At 43.4% G+C, this 20,925-nt stretch overlaps 2 protein-coding genes across 4 annotated transcripts in view; one reads left to right on the plus strand and one right to left on the minus strand.

Annotated features, from left to right (window-relative positions):
• Nucleotides 1-5,923, minus strand: part of RSRC1 (arginine and serine rich coiled-coil 1) — a 448,688-nt gene extending 442,765 nt beyond the window's left edge. The window contains exon 1 of the mRNA XM_018048443.1: nt 5,767-5,923. The gene's annotated coding sequence lies outside the window, so the exon portion shown is untranslated. The remainder of the gene's footprint in view (nt 1-5,766) is intronic.
• On the plus strand, nt 9,889-19,141 carry SHOX2 (short stature homeobox 2). 3 transcript variants are annotated; one of them, XM_018048463.1, is made up of 6 exons: nt 9,889-10,331; nt 10,962-11,042; nt 13,228-13,436; nt 15,816-15,873; nt 16,187-16,275; nt 18,065-19,141. In XM_018048463.1, the coding sequence occupies exons 1-6, from the start codon at nt 9,986-9,988 to the stop codon at nt 18,356-18,358; spliced, it is 1,077 nt and encodes a 358-aa protein (XP_017903952.1). In that variant the 5' UTR covers nt 9,889-9,985; the 3' UTR covers nt 18,359-19,141. The 3 variants fall into 3 exon arrangements, with proteins under 3 accessions (XP_017903952.1, XP_017903943.1, XP_017903950.1); XM_018048454.1 differs by lacking the exon at nt 10,962-11,042; XM_018048461.1 differs by lacking the exon at nt 10,962-11,042 and having other exon boundaries at nt 18,101-19,141.

The raw sequence follows: 20,925 nt of genomic DNA on the forward strand, positions 1-20,925 counted from the left end.
ACAAATCATGTAATGAAACTCTTCATCATAAGAGACAGAAGAAGTGAAATGAAGTTGCTCAGTCGTGTCCGACTCTTTGCGACCCCATGGACTGTAGCCTACCAGGCTTCTCAGTCCATGGAATTTTCCAGGCAGGAGTACTGCAGTGGGTTGCCATTTCCTTCTCCACGGGATCTTCCCAACCCAGGGATCAAACCCGGGTCTCCTGCACTGCAGGCAGAGGCTTTACCGTCTGAGCCACCAGGGAAGCAGAAGCCAAGCAGAAAATCAAGCAACTCATAGTAAGCCAGAAACATGCAAGAAAACTTCAAAAAAAAAACCACTATCCTCAGAAATATATGAGAAGATGATCCAAACAAGAATAGGAGGAACAGCCATAGAATAGGAGAGAAATCTTGAAATTTAAACAAACAATAACTTGTAAGTAACACAACAGGGTCAGAGGATACTATCAAAGGACTCATGAAAAGTAGAAAGAAAAAGATAAAATAGGAGGTTAAAGAGGATCAATCCAGGAAGTCCAATATCCAACTGATATATATTCCAGAAAGAAACAGAGCATAGAAAACAGAAAAAGAAAACTATCCAAAAAATAATTTTAAAAATTTACAGAACTGAAAGACACAAATTGCCCTAAGTCCCTGGGACAATGAATTTGAAAAGACCTATACCTGACATACCTCATAAAATTTCAGAAACGAAAAATACAAAGAAGAACCTAGAAACTTCTAAAGGTAAAAAATGGTAAAAGGCACAGGGCTTCTCAGCAGCAACACAGCAAACAATGGAGACTTGCCTTCAGAATTCTAAGTGAAAATCATTTTCAAACTAGAATGTATATTCAGCTGAAGCATAGATCTAATATGAGATCAGAATAAAGACATTTTCAGATATGCAAGGGCTCCAATTATACCTCAAGCTCATCCTTTTTTAGGAAGGTATTGAAGGATGTGCTCCAACAGAAAAACAGAGTGAATAAAGATGACCCAGATTCAGAAATAACACTTGAGATAGGATAAAAAGTCCCAGAGTGATAGCATGCCAAGGTATAAGGAATACATCAATGAACAAAAGAGAAAAATCCTTGCCCTCAAGGAGTTTACATTCTAGTTTAATAGTAGTTCCCAATGGGTTCTGTAGACCCCGGGGTATTCCTAAGACCTGAAGGGATCCAACCAGCTAAAACTAATTTTATTACACTAAAACTTGATTTACCTTTTTTACTGTGTTGACTTTTGTGCTGATGATGTAGAAGCAGTGGTAGGCAAAATTGCTGGTGCTTTAAAAGGAATCAAGGTGATGGGACCAAACTGTACTAACAGTCATTGAATTCTTCACTGCAACACACAGTTGTTGTTGTTTTTTAAAGAAAGGCAGTTTCATTTAGGTATGTCCCTGATAAAGCAGTAAAATCATCAATTCTATAAATTTCAACCCTTGAGAACACATCTTAATAGTCTGTGTGATGAAATAGGAAACACAGAAACTGAAGAACAGGTTATCTTGAGGAAACATTTGTGCAGCTGAATAACAAGTTGAACTAGCTGCTTTTATTGTGAAACACTATTTAAAAGAACTGACTGTGATTATTCAGACTTGGGCATGTGACATTTTCTCAAGAATGAATTAAAGGAGTCTGTCCTTTAAGGAAACTGTCAATTTATGGCCAATGACAAAATCTGAGCTCTCAGTTAACGAAGATATATGGAGTCTAGAAAAATGTTACTGATGAACCTATTTGTAGGGAAGGAATGGAGAGGCAGATGTAGAGAACAGACTTGTGGACACAGCAGAGCAAGGAAAGGATGAGACAGACTGAGAAAGTGGTATTGACATTTATACACTGTCGTGTGTAAAACAGCTAGTGGTAAGTTCCTACATAACACAGGGAGCCCAGTCTGGCACTCAGTGATGACCTAGAGGGGTGGGATAGGGTAGGCAAGGGAGGCAATATATATGACTAATAATGCATTGTTATATGGCAGAAACCAACACAACACTGTAAAGCAATTTGCCTCCAATTAAAAAATAGATTAAAAATAAAACATAATACTAACACAAAAAAAATTGAGCTCTCAAGCAAAAATCAAAATGTTGGATAACTTGTATTTGTCACCATGAGACTGAAGGCTTCTCAGCACTTAAAGATTTCTTTGATGAGGTCAATGATGATATTAACAAACTGGAATTTTTAAATTATATAATGAAGTTTGTCTATATTTAGAAGCTACACATAACTCAGTGAACCAGTATTTTCCAATAAGCCAATGTACAATGTCACAGACTCATGTTATGAGTAAAATATCCACTCACGGTAGGAGACAAACCAAGAGATTTTAATGTAACAGAGCATGAAAAGGTCACTGACATCGTTTCAAATACCACATTGCAACAAATGTTTAAGAAACTACTACCTGTCAAGTTATGGCACAGTATTAAGGAAGTAATTATCTGAAAAGGGTATTAAAATACTATTTTTTCCAACAACATATCTATGTGAAATCCGGATTTTCTTTCATATAATTCATTCAAAAAGTCATCACAATAGACTGAATGTGAAAGCAGATACAAGAATCCAGTTGTCTTCTATTAAGCCAGACAGTAGAGATTTGCAAAAAGGAAAAATAATGCCACTTTTTTCACTTTTGTTTTGGAAAATATAGCTATCTTTCACATCAAACATGTTATTTATGCTACCAAGTAATAGATTTATTACTGTTATTTTTATGTGGACTAATTAATAAATACTTCAAATTTTTGTTTTAATTACTAGAAAGGCAATATTTCTAGATATAACCCATGTAGATAAAAGTCTGTGGGGTTCTCCATAATTTTTAAGCATGTAAATGGATCTTAAATCTAAAAAGTACGAGACCTACTACTCTAAGGTACCTATAGTCATTTTTATTCTACATTTTCGTCCAGCTTAAGTACCTACATAAGGCATAAAGAAGTAGGAAAAAAGAAAAGGACATACATCTAATTATGTATCTTGCTGATGACCAAAAAGAGACTGAGAGGTGGGTATACATTTTTTCTATTCTTTAATCTCAAATAACATAATTCATCCATATTAGAAGAATGATTACATTTAACTCGGAAAAGTTAATGGATGATATACAGTCCTTCCTTAGAGTGACCAAATGAAAAAATGATTAAAAAATCACTGTCATAAATTTATAAATACTTTTTCTGGCGATGCATTTACATTTCAAAAAAATCACACCGAAGTATAATTAATCGCAATAAGAGAAACAAAAAGTCATTACATTTCTTTATTATAAACTCAAATACTTATTCAGAAAAGGAACTGAACACTAAGAACAAATCAAAGGTAGGTCCAAAAACTGTCTTCTCATCAATGATAGTATTGAATTCCTACTCACTACCCTAGATATTTACTTACCACTGGATTTCCATAATGTCACTAGCGTGTAATTTGCTCATTCAAGTTATAGTGGTTGATTTATATTATATCACACATTTCCAGTAAGGAAGAACTGTTTTTATTTAACTCCATTGGTAAGTATAACACATGGCAAGATGCATTAATAGCTCTTTCCAGTAAGAGCAAAGATAAATTGAGCATAGATTTTTAGGAGTCCCAGAACCTAACACTTTTTCAACCCATCTGTAAGCAGAAAAGGCAAATAGGGAGAGAAGGCTCTCAGTTTTCTGTTCTCACTTGTCTCTGTTACTTCCTGGTTGCAGTTTCATGGTCACAAACCATATCCAACTAACTCCCATTACAGAATTGAAGCTATGACAATAATGGCTACAGCAGGACATCAATTTACAAAATCACTGTATTGTAAAGTTTAGGTGATTGACTGAAGATGTAGAAGCCAAAATGCATCATTCAAAAGAGAGCTTAAAGGCATACACAAGTAGTTCCTTTGTCTGGTAATCAATAAGGTGAAGTAAGCAGTTATCTTTTTCAGAAAGCAGGCAGTTAGAACAAATATTCCTAAAGAACATGACATTTTATGATTATTTCACCACTACTCATTCTTTAGTTTATCAAACTATAATCTTTTTGATCTTGGACACATGACCAAATAAGGGCAAGGGGGAGGAACAGTCATTTCAATGGGAAATCCACCTCAAAGGTGTAAAGTAAAAATGGGGTTAACATCATTTAGCATAGGAAGAAATCCACAAACAAGTACAGAATCACCCAAGGCAATAAAAGAACTAAGGTTAAATTCTAGCTTAATGAGCAAAATAAAGCAAAACTCAAGAGGTACAGAATTGTTAAAACATTCCTCCCAGCACAACTAAAAATTTGCAGACTAGCATCTTTTTTTTTTATTAAAGTCTTATCAGTCATAGGAATTTCTTCCCAATGGTTTGAAAATAAAAGTGGAAAACACACCAATACATCTAACATAATCTTATTAGAGAAGTTTTCCAACTCATAATACAACTGTTTGCTTAGTCAAGCTGGTAAGACCAATTAGTAAGACTAGGAAGACTAGCCAAGCTGGTAGGTGCCAGCTGCCTTTATTTCAGTTTCAAACATTTTTAGCCCTCTTACTGAAGAACATACAGTAATAGAGTGCTACCACTTAGCAGGAAATCTTTGTCTGAAAGAAAGTGAATATTTATAGACTCTAGAGCTAAAGGGGCTCTCAAAGGATACCCAGTTTCCCCAGGAGGTTGCACCTGTCATATCTGCTATAATCCTTAAACCCGAAAACCGCATATCTTCTTCACTTAGAGCTTTTATGGCTAAGTCCAAAGACGACAACTGGAAAACTTTTTTGTGACAATACGAAACTCTTATTTAACTACCTAGTACCTAATCAGTTGAAACCCAAGTACAAGTAGAGTTACTGCTAATTCGGGGCGGGGTTGCGGGGGGGGGGGGGGCGGGGCGGCGGGACGGGAAATGGCCTCCACTGTGCATTTAAAGATACATAACCTCCGAAAGAAAATTAAGGTTGACCTAAAAACAAGAGCAGGCAACATGTATACTAGTGCATAACCTCTCATAGACCATAGATAGCCATGTGCTCTTGGTCTATGACCACAAGTCCTGAAATCAAGGAAAGAGATGAATGTTAAAGGCGAATAAATATAACAAATATATTTATTTGTTAAGGAAGGAAGTCTGACACCCTGCATCACCTCTCTTCCCAGCATGCCAGTGTGAGCCAGGAAGGATAGGCGGTGGGGTAGGGGTGGAGGTGCAGATTCGGGTGAGGGAGGGTAAGCTGGAAGAGCAGGCGAATTTAAAGAAGATGTAACAGAGTGGATGGGACAGAGTACACCAGGTTGCAGCCTCCTTCTCGCTCCACCCTACCTAAAACTAGTAACCAAACCCCAGTCACATCTTACAAGGCAAACCCAGAAACCCAAAGGCAGGCTATCAAAGATTAGGGACTGGCGGTGGGGGCGGGAGAGAGAGTTTGTGAGGAGTGAAAGGGTAAAAGAGTCGGCTAACTCTCCCTCACCACCTCTAGACTCAAGGCCTAGCCTGAGGCCTGCGAGCGCCTACAGCCCTATAATCGCCACCACCCTAAGGCCCCAGCTTCGCCCTCAAAAGGTCAGAAGCCAGGTGCCCAGCGCATGCGCACTGCGCCACCCAGCACGCCGCCGGACCGCCAACCCCCTACCCCCACCCACCTCCCGCAGCCGCCGCCGCCGCCGCCGCTGCCTCCAGTACACAGGCAGCGCCAGGCCCGCGCCGCCTCACGCCAGAGTAGGGCCTCGGAACCCCTCAGCTGCGGGCGCTGCCTCTCAGGTCTCGGACGCGGGCATCACCTGGATTCCGGCTTTCGGGCTTACACCTCCAGTAGACTTGCAAGCGCCGCAGACGTAGAAATGTTTCTTCAAATCTGGGCGCCGCCGGCGTTCACCGACCTTGCTTCAGTTTAAGCTCACCGCCTTCCTGGTTCCACCACCAGGCAGCGTCAGCCGAATTTTCGAGTGCATCGATGGAAACTGCCAGGCGTTAGGAGAGCCGAAGGAGTAGATTGTCACGCCGCCAATTTTTTGTTTGGTGTTGGTTTTCCGTGCTTGATTATTTGATTTTCTTATTACCAAAAAGCAATTAAGGTGGGGACAGAAAAGTTTTATTGCCTTAGTAATCGTCGTTATCTCCAGAGATAATCAGTAAACAAATCCGCATCATAGGAAGTTATGTTTAAGACACCCACACGTAGCAAAATCGATTATCTCATGCTGGGAGAGGAGGAAACTGGCCCAACAATAATAAATCAAGGGAGTGTGTCTGTATAGCGTCAGAGTTGTTTGTGATTAAATTGTAATGATTTATTTGAAAAACTGCATTAAAATCGGTGTTTCTTCTGCGCTAAAGGTGAAGGCACAGGCTGGGAACAAATTTTTTTCTCCCATTAAAGTAACTGGTTGGTTGAGGAATGGGGGGAAACTGCCAGAGGCAGGGGCAGGAGGTTTCTTCTGGAAAATAAATTAAATGTGTAGGGGGTTTTGTTGTGATTTAAACCAATACAAATGAAAGCAAGTCAGCATTTTCTGTAATTTACACGACTTTATCTGTTCTTGCATGAACATCATTTTTTCCTTATTTAATGTGAAGAAGCGTCGATAAGGAGGTAAACTGTTGGCCTTGATCTGAGTGAACCAACAAGTGCTGTGTACCCAAGCTACAGTGTTGCACAGACATTTGAGATGGAGAAAATCATCTCCACAACTCTGTTTTTTGTAAATGACTGTACCTTAACTAACCTGTCTTGAGGGACAATTTTAAAGCTTAACTACAACACTCCAAGTTTATTTTAAATAATTCAAGAGCTGCGGTGGAGGGTAAAGAAATGAACTTTTGGGGCCCTGAATTTTATTGGAAGCTGTATATCTGTCTGCAGGTGATCACTGAACTTTACTCTCAATTGTTTGTTTGTTTTTACCAAAACTGCATTTTGAACTGTCTTGAGAAAATATTTGCTATTTAAAGAACAACATTGTTATAACTTGGTGAGCATTTATTAGTATATGATTTCAAAACCTTGGTTGGTTGTTTTTGGTTTTTTAACTAAATTTCCCTTAGGGCAGTAGGAATCCATAGTTAAGACACTGCAGATCTCTCATACATAGCTCCATCTAATATGAACACCACTATTGGTAAATATACTAAGAACAACATGCCAGAAAAATCTATGGGAAAATCTATTTGGTGTGAATTATTCAACTGTTGTATCCAAGTCTTCCCTGATTAACTTTAAAGTGTTCCATCTTTCCTTCAAGCTCAGTAGGTGGAATTTGAGTTGTGGACTTGAAAGTCATGTGCTTGAAAAGGCAAAAAAGTAGTTGGTGAGCCTCCTGATCCCTTACCAGACTTTTAATCATGCTGTTTTGGAGCTGTTTGTGAATACACATTTAACATCTCAGTTTGAGAACTTATTTGAGCATCACATCCATTTAGCTGACCCCATGACTTGTCATTCTGCTAAATAACCTTAAAAGTGGATTTTATTAAAGGATTGAAATTTTACGGTTAGTCCCCTCTAATAATATCAGAAGTAAAGTGGTCACAAATAGTAACCCAAGACTAACTGCAAAATCATATTTCTAAATTCATATAACTTTAGAAAGTGAGAGTATTTGAATCTCTTTTGTAGTGTAATAAAAGAAAGCACTCCTGTAATTTATTGATACCTAAAAACTACTGCTACTGGAAACTTAAAGTTCTTAATTATTTCTCCTAAAAGTAGCAATAAATGAAATATTTTAAGAAGGAAAAAAATCTTTAGAATTCAAGTGAAAAAAGCAAAGTAATAATTCTAAAAAGTAAGATTTCCATCTTCCTTAAGTTCACCAACTGTGAATATTTTAATCTGAAAAAATGTAAAAGTAGTGAAAAATAGTGACAAAGATATATATTCTAGAAATAGTAACATATTAAGGTATAATTGTGTTCTCTTTTTAGGAATGCTTCAGGTTGCTTTGACAGAACTTCTCAAATTATCTGTTAACTTTGTTTTGATGCCTTAACCAATGGTTGGAAGATATCAGAACCAAAGTTCTATAATTGCTTTTATTTTTACTAAGACTATAAGATCCAATAAAACAGACAAGTTACCTTTAACATCAGAAAGACTGTATTTAATATTCAGACTATTCAAAAATATTCCCGAAGCCACACTTGAAACGGTGTGTTTACACATGCAGGTAAATATAACTTTCAATATGTAAGTATTCTTTTTTTCACATGTAAATAGTCTTATGTGAGGGGTATATATACACGGCCACACTTCTCACAGCAAGCTTTGTCCTGCACGATACGCATATATGACGCAAGAATATAGATGTGTCCATCCATATAACAGCTTCCATGAACACAGTCCGGGGGTATCATTTTAAATCGTAGCGTTAAGTGGAGAGAAGGGGTACTTTTCTCCCAGCAAGCATTTTTTAAAATAGTCCACGATAAATGAAATTAGGTGGGGCACAAACTTAACATCGATTTTTTTTCAAACTCAAAGAGGAATAATCATGATCTTTTCAAAAATAGGAAGTTAATTAGAATGCTTCTGGGATCCTAAAGTAGAGTTTCTTTAGTTCATTGTGGGAGGAGTCCCAGTGCAAAGAGTAAGGGAGCAGGGTGAGGGTCCTGAGACCTCAAAGAGGGAACGAAGTCAAACTGTCCTTGATCAAGCGCTAAAGAAACACTTTAAAATGGAATCTGTCAGGGAACAGCTGCTCGGAAAATGTGTTAAAACAACCATCCAGTTCGAGCGAGTTTTGTCAGTAGAGTCGGCACGGTCTCCAGGACGCGAATAATGGGGTGACTCACAAACTCCCTGGGGCGGGGAGCTTGGTGAAGACCCAGGCTCAGCTCTGGCCGCGGGCCGGGAAGCCCCTAAAAAGGAGCTGCGCGGGCCTGAGAAATTGTAAAGGACCCTGACTCGGCAGGGTTGTGAAAACAGGATGCCAGGCTACAAGGTTTCGGGTCGGCGTTGGGGAGAGCAGGCATGTACGACTGGGATACAGGGTCAGGATAAGAAAATGGGGTCCCGGGGTCCTGAGGCAGGGCAGGGTTGCCGGACAGCAATGCGGAGCCGAGCAGTTGCGCTGCACCCTGACGCCTGGCGAGGACGCAGGGTCGTATGCCGGGTCAGGATACCCTACTGACTCCTGGAGCAGCGCACTTGTCAGTTTCCTCTTGGCCACGCCCCGGCGGAATAAGTCCAGCTCCCCAGTGTTTAAGTAAGTCGTGACACCAACGCAAAAATCCACGCCTAATTAAATTAATTAAGGATTCTTGTCAATCCTGAATTAATGGCCAAGAGCGCAGGCGGCCGAGGTATCCGAAAAGCCGGACGGCCTGGGACTGCCTCTTCTTCCCACTCCCTCCGTCCCCCTTCTCTGTCCTCATACTCCAGCTCCAGCCATCCTGGACTCCAGCCTTAATCAATCTCAATCTCTTTCTTTCTTTCTCTCTCTCTCTCCCCCTCTTCTCCCTCTCTCCCTATCACCCCCACCACCTCCCAACCCCCACTCCCCCACCCCCAGGTAGTGGCGCGGGAGCTTCCCGGGAAGGGGCTCCCTCCGAGTTGCGAGGGGAGGTAATTTACTCAGAACAAGGGGCCGCCTTTGCGAAGTATAAATAGTGAGACTTCAAGCGCTGCGTCGCTATCAGATCTGAACTCTCCGCAGGAAGAATTGTCAAAGATCTTAACACTGAACAAGCGCGCTCAGGCAGGGAAGCATCGGTTCCCATTTCCCTCCGGCGGCCCCCGCCCCTTCCCTCTTCCTCTTCTTCCTCCTCCACCTCCTCCTCTTCTTACTTCTTTTTCTCCTTCTACTTCTCCTCCTCTTTCTTCTTTCTTCTCTTCTTTTTCTTCTTCTCCCCCCCTCCCCCTCCCCCTTCTCCCCCACCCCCTGCCCCATTGATGTGTTATTATTGGGGGGGCTGGAGCAGTAAAAAAAGAAGAAGGAAAAAAAAGAGCGGGGCTGCTCGGCTGGGAGAGGTTGAGCGCGGGGCTGACGGGCATCTCTGGCGATGGAAGAACTTACGGCGTTCGTCTCGAAGTCTTTTGACCAGAAAGTGAAGGAGAAGAAGGAGGCTATCACGTACCGGGAGGTGCTGGAGAGCGGGCCGCTGCGCGGGGCCAAGGAGCCGAGCGGCTGCTCGGAACCGGGCCGCGACGACCGCAGCAGCCCGGCAGTCCGGGCGGCCGGCGGAGGCGGCGGCGGCGGAGGAGGCGGAGGAGGCGGAGGCGGAGGAGGTGGAGGCGGAGGAGGAGCAGGCGGAGGAGCTGGAGGAGGAGGGCGCTCTCCCGTCCGGGAGCTGGACATGGGCGCCGCCGAGAGAAGCAGGGAGCCGGGCAGCCCGCGGCTCACCGAGGGTAACGGCCCGACCCCCGGCCGCGGTTCCCCTTCCCGCCTTCCCGACTCCTCTCGGGCGGGAGAGGATCCCCAGGCCCGACGGGGGAGGAATAAGGGGGCGAACGCGGAGAGGGCCCTTGGACCCCAGCTTTGGAAGCCAGAGTGAGGACGGAGGGGTGGGAGTCCGGTGGTGTGCACGGTCGTGGGTGGGGTCCGTGTGTGTGTGTGTGGAGGAGGGGGAGCGTGTGGGGTTTGCGCGCGCCTTTCTCGGATGCTCCCGCTACTCCCATTCCACCCAAATGCATTTTCACCAGCCGGAGGATGGGCCCCGCCGGACGGCCGGCAGGCGGGTGGGGAAGTTCTGGGGACCAGGCTGCCGAAGTGGATGCTGGCCGTCACTGGGCCAAGCGGCGGGATTACAGTTAGCATGTAGCACCGAGTTTGCGGGAGTCCCTTTCCTAGGCCCGAGGGGAGAAAAAAAGAGAGAGGGAGAAAGGGGAAAGAGATACGGAGACGGAGGTTGATTGGGATTTCACCCTGGAGTCGCCCCGGGTTTCGCGGCTGCCCCTAAGAACCACTCCAACTCCGTGAAGACTCTGGATCCCTGAATCTTAGGGACCAAAACTTCCCATTTTCTTAGAGCTATGAAGGTAGAATGAGACCAAGGCAGGCTGAGGTTCAGGCTGTGCGCTGTTTTCTTTCGGAAGATGCATTAGGCTCCTTTTTTGTTTGTTTTCCGATATTTACTGCGCGGCATCATCCAGTATTCTGGTTTTGTGGTGGGATAATCCTTTGGTGCCAGCAAAGTGTTTGGAAAAGGCTTTTTCTAAATGGTGGAGCATCCTGTACCAATTCAAAGGAGTTCAACAATAAAATTAATTTGGCACTTGGTGCCTGCAGTAACTGGTGAGCTGCCATATTTTTCCAATTAAGAAAATATGTGACATGCGTAGAATCACATATTTAAGCAAGCAATTAAGTTGTTTATAACAAAGTCTGTTCTTGTTTAGGCCAATAAGTGGAAATTTGGGGGCGAAATAGAGATTATTTTAAGTCTATTAATCAACTGGAAATGTGGACATCTTTCTCTTTGAAGCCCCCAAAGTTTGAGGGACTTCCACTGTGAGCCTGAAATAAAGCCGTCTCGCCGCTTTGGCAGAATCTGAAGGGTGTGTTTTCATATTTAAATTTCATTACAATATAAATGGAAATATTTTTCTATTAACTTGACTTGAGTTTGTGCTATAATATTATCTATTGCTTCCTGGAGGAAGGACGCATGTCCACAAAACGAACTCTTGAGAAATAGACATGCGGGAAACGCTTAACTAGAATGCCAACCCGGGCTGAGTTCTAGTGGTCTTCTCCCAGACGGGGTACCAAGTAAACATGGAAAGTGGTGGCATTACTGTCAGGCAGTCCAGTGCAGCCTCCCTGGCCTGAGTCCCAAGCTCCAGGCCCTGGGTACACCAGCAGGCCGGACCGCGAATTTAGAGTCAACCCAGGGCAAATGAGGACTTGGGATTTCGGTTTCCAAACTCAGGGCAAATATTAATTTCTCTGCAGCCTGGCTCTTATAGAAATGATTTTTAACACTCATGTTGATAAGGATTCTGGGCTAGGGAGAACTGCAAACAGACTCAATTATTCTAAACTCAGCTTTGGCACCTTAAAAACCCAAGTCTTCGACTCAGGCCCAGAGGATGAAGGTTCCAGAGGGCCGGTTACGTTGATACCAACTCCCCTGATCAGTGCCCCTTGGCCTGTATATATATAGCCACATCCTTCTGGTGTCCCTGTATGCTCACACTTCCGAAGCTCCTGTTTTTAAAGGGAGGAGAAGGAAGGGCAGGAAAGTGACAACAGATGTATGCGAACCTAGAGCAGAAAAAATGCATATTTTATTAAACATCCAAGCTTCTGGATGCCTGAAAAGCCTTTGCGCAACCAATAGAAACCGCGGATCGCGAATGTTCCGCTTGAACCTGTTGATCTCTGTGGGTTTAAGCGGTTAGGGTCGAGTCCGCCTTTCCAATTGGGAGGGAGAAGAAGTGAACAGAGGCAGCGGTCTGTTTCGCGGGCCTCCCGAAGCTGGTTTTCTGCCTCTCTTCTTCTGTTCGGGTGTGGGCAGCGAGCCCTCCAGGCCGCCAACATGGCGTGGGCGCCTCTGCTCTGGCGACTGGGATTCAGCAGCGGGGACAGAGACTGCCTGGCTGTCCAGGGGCCGTCCGCGGTATTTGGCTCGAGCCCTGGGTCTGTACACAGCGCCCAGGGAAGTGGCTCCCAGCGCAGTGCAGCACAGGGGTCTTGTCCTCCAGCTGTGACCCAGCAGCCCAATTGTTCCCAAATTAGACCAGCAAGTTTGAGAGAAGACGGGAGAGCCGGCGGCAGCCAGCGCTGGCTGAGAAGGGGTCCGCACTCCGGGAATGGCCGGTGTCAGAGCCCAGTCCGTGGCCTCGCCGCCCTCTTCTGCCGGGATCGCGTTCTGTGACTCACGGGGTGCGGCGCTTTTGATTTCTGTGCGTGTGTGGGAGAGAGTGAACGCAAGAGAGAGGGTGAGTGGAATTGGTTTGTGTTCGCAGGGGAGGGCAGGGGACTGTGGGTGTGAACAGTGAGAAGGTGAACTGGGGCCGCAGTTGTGAAAGGGATTGGGTAGGTGAATGCCCACCTTGCCCGCGGCAGCCACCCCAGTTGATCTTTTCGCATCTACGGGATCCTCTTCCTCTCAGCGGGGTGAGGGCCTGGACAGGAACTCCGGGAGGGGGCAGAAACCGCCATCCTCCTGGAGACAAATCTGCTCATGGTATTTGCTGTGTTGTTTTTTGTCTCTGTGTGTGTGTGTGTGTGTGTGTGTGTGTGTTGCTGTGCGTGCGCGGGGACATATGCGTATGGCCCTGTTCGTGGTACCCCCTCCAGTGTCCCCAGAGCTGAAGGATCGCAAAGAGGATGCGAAGGGGATGGAGGACGAAGGCCAGACCAAAATCAAGCAGAGGCGAAGTCGGACCAATTTCACCCTGGAACAACTCAACGAGCTGGAAAGGCTTTTTGATGAGACTCACTACCCGGACGCCTTTATGCGTGAAGAACTGAGCCAACGGCTGGGGCTGTCCGAGGCCCGAGTGCAGGTATCCGGCTGTGAGGAGGTCGCAGGGAGCGGAGGAGGGGGAGTGCCTGGGGTTGGACAGTCGCTTGAGGTACACACGATGAGTGTGCGGGTTCAAGTGTCTGGAGTGAAGTGAGAAGGGAAGAAAAGTATTTGCTAGAGGTCTTATTTTCCAAAGTAGATCTTAGTCCTAAAGCCTTCCCGGGCTCCCCTTCACCCCATACCAACATATGTTCCCAGCAGAAGAAAGCTTTGCTGGGCTTGCTCCCAGGGTTTCTATAAACCACACCCCCCTCGCCTCACAATGCCTTTAATGTGGTTTAATCCTAATGGGCCTACTTTTATAAGCCTTAAAAAAAATCCCACAGAAAACGTTTTATCTTCTGGATGCTTTAAAAGTTACAACGAACATTTTGTTCATCCGAGTTGGGTTTCCTTGAGGGTCTGCTCTGGGATCTAGGTTTGCCAGGCGGATATGCCAATTAGGTTTATAGATGTACAGACTATAAAGAAAATTAGCAACTGTTAAGTGCAGAATTTTACAGTCTGCCCTTAGCAGTCGATCTCAAACTGTGTGTGAAATAGCGGAGAAAATAAATGCATTTGGTCACTCTTTGTTCTCTCACTTAACTAGGGAAGCAAATCTGAATCAGAAACTGATTTTAAAACAACCAACATATCTTAATATTGACATTTCCAAAGTCTGATCCCAGCAAGTGCCACACTCAGTGAAGTTAGTATTGGAGCAGATTTTCTTTACTGGTTGTGGGGGTGAATTTAATGGCAAAAGTAGGCTTTGGGAGCACTTAAGGGAAAAAAATTATATACATACATGCATACATATCGTTTTAGTTTTATGGAAAACGAATTTAAATGTTTCAGGTTTTATTTCCACTCAAATAATAAAATAGGAGAAAATGATGGTCATTATTTGTTTGAACACATGGAGCAGTTTTAGGCCTGAACATCTGCAGCTGTTACAAAGTATCACTGTAACAGATACTCCCTAGGTCTCTGGGCGCAGAGACCACCATCTGCAGCGAACTATGCAATTCTTATGGGGCTTCCCCGCATCTTGTAATAGGATCAGGACAAAAACAGAGCAGTCCCCTTAAAGGGGAAAAGTAATAATAGGCTGCCTTGGTCATCACAGCATCAACAGCAGAGCCTTCCTTTTTAAGCCTGTCCTACTTTGCTCTGTGTACTGAGATCTCTAGGGACTTAGAAACCCCTTAAAGACATGATGATAATTATTACAGTTGTGAGCATTAGTATATCAGTTCCAACTCTTCTAGGGGAAAAAAGAGGCAAGAAGCCTCAGGCCATGTGAGGTACACAAAGAATGCCACCCTGGCATGAAATCTACCCTTCTATTACACTAAATGGCAGGGGAATTTTTGAAGATTTACATTGACTGTGACACTTGCCTTCAAAAACAAGGAAAAAGCTCTGAAGCAGTATTTTGCTTTCATGTTTTTAAACATTAACTTGTGAATCAGTCAATATGCTGTATTATTGGAACATAATGCTGTGTTATTGGAGTATAAAAGCAAGCTTTGTTTGAATTTCTTAAAATCTGCCATACTGCTTCTAAAAGTTGGCAAGTTTACCTAAGAAGGTAGTATCTGGGAGAAGATATTATCCAGAATTACATGATTCATACCCCAATCCCATTCCACAAAATGCTCTTTTTTCTTGTAAGAAATGAACTTTATTGCTGGTATTTATTTTTTTTCATGTTTTTATTTAAATTTTGATCTACCTTCTGGATACTTCTGGATACTGTAACTGCACTCAGCAACTTTTTCTATAGAAGCAAATTAGATTGTCATGATAATGGCATAATTATTTCTGCTACCAGGTTACACTTTGCTGCACGGAGGAAGAGAGAAATTCTAAACTTCTTTGTAGTGAGGCTTTTATAACACTAATTACCTCTTCCCCCACTCTTATCTCCCCACCCCCAAGGGAAAAAAAAAAACAGAGTCACTATTTGCTTTGGTGTTTGGTTTTTCTTGAAGATGAAGCTAATTAATATTACAGGCTCTTAATGAGCACATTTTTCTCAGGTCTTACTGGGCAACATCTAAACCCATTATCACTTTAGTATCAGGTATCAGGGTGAGTTTTAGGCCTGGGGGACTCTAATTCTGGAAACATGAAAACAGAACTTGAGTAATTTATCAAGAAACAATATATCTTGCAAGAGTATAGGAAATTATTTTTGTCATTCATTTATGTTTTTAACTTTGGAAATTAAGATTGTTGTATATAATTCAAAGATTGCTTGCTGTATTTTCCATTCCTTGCCTAAAATGCTACTCTTTCATCATACTCCTGTAAATTAAAAAAAATTTTTGAGTCATATCACCTAGATTTTATTTTTTTCCTCCAATTTTAGGTTTGGTTTCAAAATCGAAGAGCTAAATGTAGAAAGCAAGAAAATCAACTTCATAAAGGTATGCTTCTCAGACAAAGAACATTTGATACTCTAAATAAAAAGTATTACGGAATACTGTTATTATGAAGCCAAAAAAAAACCTTCTCAAAGATAACTGTGGTCCTTATTTAAAAATCTACCCTGAAGGCAGTTAATGAGAGTCCTAAAATTTGGGAGTAAATTACATTGATTTTAATTCTGGCAACAGTTTAGGAAGATACCAGTCCAGTTCCAAAGGAAATAGTTCTATCTTGGTACCATTTGAAACCTCGGGAAAAAGTGCTGAATGTGTTAACCTCACTTTATTTTGTTTTGTTCCCCATTTTTCACAGGCGTCCTCATAGGGGCTGCCAGCCAATTTGAAGCTTGTAGAGTAGCACCCTACGTCAATGTAGGTGCTTTAAGGATGCCATTTCAGCAGGCAAGTACAGCCCAGTTTTAACGTGTTTTTAACTGTAAAAAGACCTGGATATTTGCTTGAACTGTTGAACATCCCCTTTCTCTGGGCTCTAATATGGGTGTACAGTTATAGAATCAATTTTCAGATGATACAGTGGATACACTCCCATTTAAAAACCTATACAGTAATGGTACCCTACTCCAGTACTCCTGCCTGGAAAATCCCATGGACAGAGGAGCCTGGTAGGCTGCAGTCCAAGGGGTCGCTGAGGGTTGGACATGACTGAGCGACTTCAGTTTCACTTTTCACTTTCATGCATTGGAGAAAGAAATGGCAACCCACTCCAGTGTTCTTGCCTGGAGAATCCCAGGGATGGGGGAGCCTGGTGGGCTGCTGTCTATGGGGTCACACAGAGTTGGACACGACTGAAGTGACTTAGCAGCAGCACAGTGTCAGAGGCCTATATGCTTAGTCCTTTCTGTCCTCATGGGAAACCTACAATGCCTGAGGGCAGCAACTGGTCCTTTAAAAATACACTAAAGATTGCACTTGAGGAAAGGAAGGGAAAGCCTTTTGATTAAGACTTTGTCAGATCCAATACAAAGGTTAGTCCTAAGGTATTTCTGAGGCAACTCTGTAAATATTTTTTGAGGTATTTTCTACCTCTTAGTCACATTAAATATCTCTGACCAAAGAAAATAAATAAATAACTAAAATACTACCCATTAAGACTTGATTTTTTTTTTTTAGGCTGCAAACCTTCATCTATAGTAGAGAGGAAAACATTGGTCTTCCCAGGGACACCTTGCCAATGCAAACCCTTAGCCATAAAGAAACCTTTAAGACTACATTTTAAAAGTACAGCTTACAGCAATAATTAATCCTAGGATATCCCAGGGCTCTGAACTCCCCCATTCTCCAAGCCTAAGGGTGCAACCCATTCCCAGCCTGTATCAGACATTCCCCACCATTGGCCAGGGCCCTTGCTAGATAGGACTGTGAAATCATGAATTAACTCTGAGTTGCCAGTCCCTGGTCAGAAAAGTGTGACCTGAGTCACACTGAGTCACACCTGAGTGTGCCCTGTATATTGAGCATTAGTGTTAGGGAGGTCTTAGCTCTCTTGGCACCACTGGATTCTAGTAGCCTGATGCTAGGCATCTGAAGCAGGAGAGAATGACTGGAGAGAGAGGGGGATCATAAGAGAAGAACTTTACTACTCAGAAGGTGATCTCTGAGTCTGCAGCATCTGGGAGATTGTTAGAAAGCAAGATTCTCTGACCTGACCTAGACCTTCTGAATCAGAATCTACATTTTAACAAGATCCCAATGTAATTTTAATAGTAGTAAAGTTTAGGAGTAGTAACAAGTGTGCCAGTTGTGATGAAGATGTAGTAACTTCTCTAAGTGACATTTTAAAGTTTTGTAGTTTGCTTATTGGTACTTTACTAGTGAGTTAAGAGGTGTATGGCAGCACCAAGAGAGGAGGGTAAGGACACTCACCCCATCATCTGTCCAATATACATTGTTATTTTGAGGGGAGTGATGTATTAGCACAATAGCATTGTTGCCCTCTGACCAGCCCAGCTGCTAAGGGGGCGGCCACAATCACCGCAGATGGGAGTCACTGGGACTCAGGGGGATAAGCCACTCTGAGTGAGCTGCAGAATACTCAGGGGCACTGGAGTATCCCAGATTCAGTAACAAACTGAGGTCAGCTAAACGTCCCTTTCCCCGTCCCCTGCCCCAGCCTTCCCCGAGCTAAGCTGGACGCCGTTAATGCTCTGTTTCTATTCTGTTGTTACCCTAGGATAGTCATTGCAACGTGACGCCCTTGTCCTTTCAGGTTCAGGCGCAGCTGCAGCTGGACAGCGCCGTGGCGCACGCGCACCACCACCTGCACCCGCACCTGGCCGCGCACGCGCCCTACATGATGTTCCCGGCGCCGCCCTTCGGACTGCCGCTCGCCACGCTGGCCGCAGACTCAGCATCTGCCGCCTCCGTCGTGGCTGCAGCTGCCGCTGCCAAGACTACCAGCAAGAACTCCAGCATCGCGGATCTCAGACTGAAAGCCAAAAAGCACGCGGCCGCCCTGGGTCTGTGACGGCAGCGCCAGGGTCGCGCCTGCAGCACGGCGCGCAGCCTGCATGCCCTCCGAGCCCCGCTTCTTCTCTGTTACCTGCCCCGGACCTCGGAATCCGAGCCTCTTTCTGCCCCGCCGATGGCCCCTTGCCCCCTTCTGCATCCCGGACTCGGAGGGCAGCACCCGGGATCCGAAGAAGGGCACCAGCTTCGTGGCTCCTGACCATTCACCTGTCTAGGGGCCTAGAATTTGGCTTTGTAGGGATGGGTTTGGGAAGTCTGAAGAGTGCTGGGACAGTGAAGTGTGGCTCACGGTAAAACTGCAACGATGGACTTTTGCGTAGAAATAAAAATCTTGTTAGTAAAAAATGAGGGGGAAACTGTAGAAAAGACAAACCAGAAAGAAAAAGAGAAAGGGAACTTATTGCTATTCAGCAGAAGCTGAAATCGGAGAACCAAGGAATAAAAAAGAAAAAAATTTTAAAGTATTTTGTACATTAAAAAATATGGAAAAATAACCAGGACAAATCTCGAGATAATTGGGGCGGGAGTTACCAACTTAAAGTGTATTTTTTTTGTTGTTGTTGTTGTTTTTTAATGGGCTAAGAAGGCAAAACAGAAGGAAGAGGTATACTTATTTAAAGAATTAAGATGAAAAAAAAGTACGCAGCTGGGAAGTTCACAGGTTTTGAAACTGACCTTTTTCTGCGAAGTTCGCTTTAATACAAGAAATTTGATAAGAGAGGCGGGCCTCCTTTTACGTTGAATCAGATGCTTTGAGTTAAAAACCACCACGTATGGAAGAGCAAGAAGAGGGAAGACAGTTTAAAAACGAGGAGATAAAAAAAATGATATTAATACAAAAATGATAACCACAGACAATGATTTCTCTGAGAAATTGTTATGGCAGAACTGTCCAGACTGCTGACAATAAAGTCTGGCTTGCATGTTACCTGTATTCCATTGACGGTGTCTTCCCCCACCCTCCCGCTTTACTTACATGCACTTAACTGCATTTTCATTTTCGGTATGAAAAACAATACCCAAAGCATCTGAAAATTGATATATATTTCTATCTATCTATATTTTTTGTCCCATCTTTAATCCTGGGGGGACAAAAGAAAAAAGTTTGAAGGGCAAAAAAGTTACACTCTTATTGTCCCAAGACGACAGAGGCAAGTAGAAAATGTAGGGAAAAAGAAAAGAGAAATGATTAACGTACAGCGCCTCACGTGGTGCCTGATACACAGTGGGCGGTCAGTGTTAGTCCCCCTCTCCCCTTATTCTTGTATTCCCTCTTGCAGATTTCCTGAAGTCCTATTTGAAGACCGTGCTTTATTTCCCCCTCTCAGTCCCATCACACTCACTTTAAACAACACCCAGCTAGATACAGGCACTAAGTTTGTGTAAAATATGTTGATACACGCGAGCAAAGTTTATTTTGGCTATAATGTGTGAACTAATGGTTGACTTTCAACATTTGCATTTTATCTCACAAAGGTGTATATTCAAATAATTTTTTTGTTTGTCTCAATCCATGTAGCTATTTAAACTGGGGTACCCTGGACTGAGCAATCTGTATCCCAATTCTTTAAAAAGTCTCCTTAGTTTTTTTTTTTAATCCCTTCTAATTTACGAGAAAGAGGAAAAGCTCTTTTAGCTGAACTTTGGTATGCGGTTGAGCTTTGTAACTATTTGTTCTCCATGAAAACAAAATTATTTATATTTGCCATATTTTTTCTAGTGTATTAAGTTATTTTAAACAAAAGAAGATGCTGTTATTTCATGACGTGTTGTCGGTACAAAATGTTTTGGTCTCACCTCTGTTAAACCTTTTAAATAAGTGCCAAGTTATTAATTGAAGACACTTTGCGATCAATTGAATGAAAATAGTATTGTTTCATTTGATGGGGTTCGCGTCATCTTTACTCCTGTTGCTATTAAACTATCCAGGATAGTCGTTCCTTCTTCCTTTTTAATGAATATGTATCTCTCTCGACTATACCAGCTTGGAAAAGAGCTTGCCTCTGCTCTCTATGTGCGGCAATCAAGGGGCGGTGAGAATGATGACTCTCGTGGCTCTCTGTAGCGCTGAGCGAAAATCCCCCTCTCCTGCCCCATTTTATCCACCCAATGAAGAAAACGGATTGATTTTACACTAAATCAATAAAGGAACAGATACTATGTAAAATAACATAGAATAGAATAATCTCCTTCCCTAAAACGGACTCTTGTTGTTCATTTTGCTGCACTTTCATCCTTGAAGTTCATTTAAGGAACATTTTGGGAAGGAAGGAAAGCGTGGTCACGCGGTGCAAAATCCACCTGGGTTAATTGTTACAAAACACTCAGTCCCAGGTCGCCGACCCTCCCCCGGAGTCGGCGGCGGTCTGGAAGTAGGATAAGAGCCGTGAAGCGGGGCTGGGGCGGCGGGGAGGGCGGGTCCCACGCCTCCCGCTTCAGTTTACCTCTTTGGCCCAAATAGAGTCTTCCTTCGTTAAATTTATGAAAAGGTGGCAGCTAGGATCGTATTTAGGAAAAGCCGGGTTCTAGCCGTGTGTAGGGTACCAAGGAGCCCTCATCCGTACC

This window comes from Capra hircus, chromosome 1 (genome assembly GCF_001704415.2).
Source record: "Capra hircus breed San Clemente chromosome 1, ASM170441v1, whole genome shotgun sequence".
NCBI lineage: Eukaryota > Metazoa > Chordata > Mammalia > Artiodactyla > Bovidae > Capra > Capra hircus.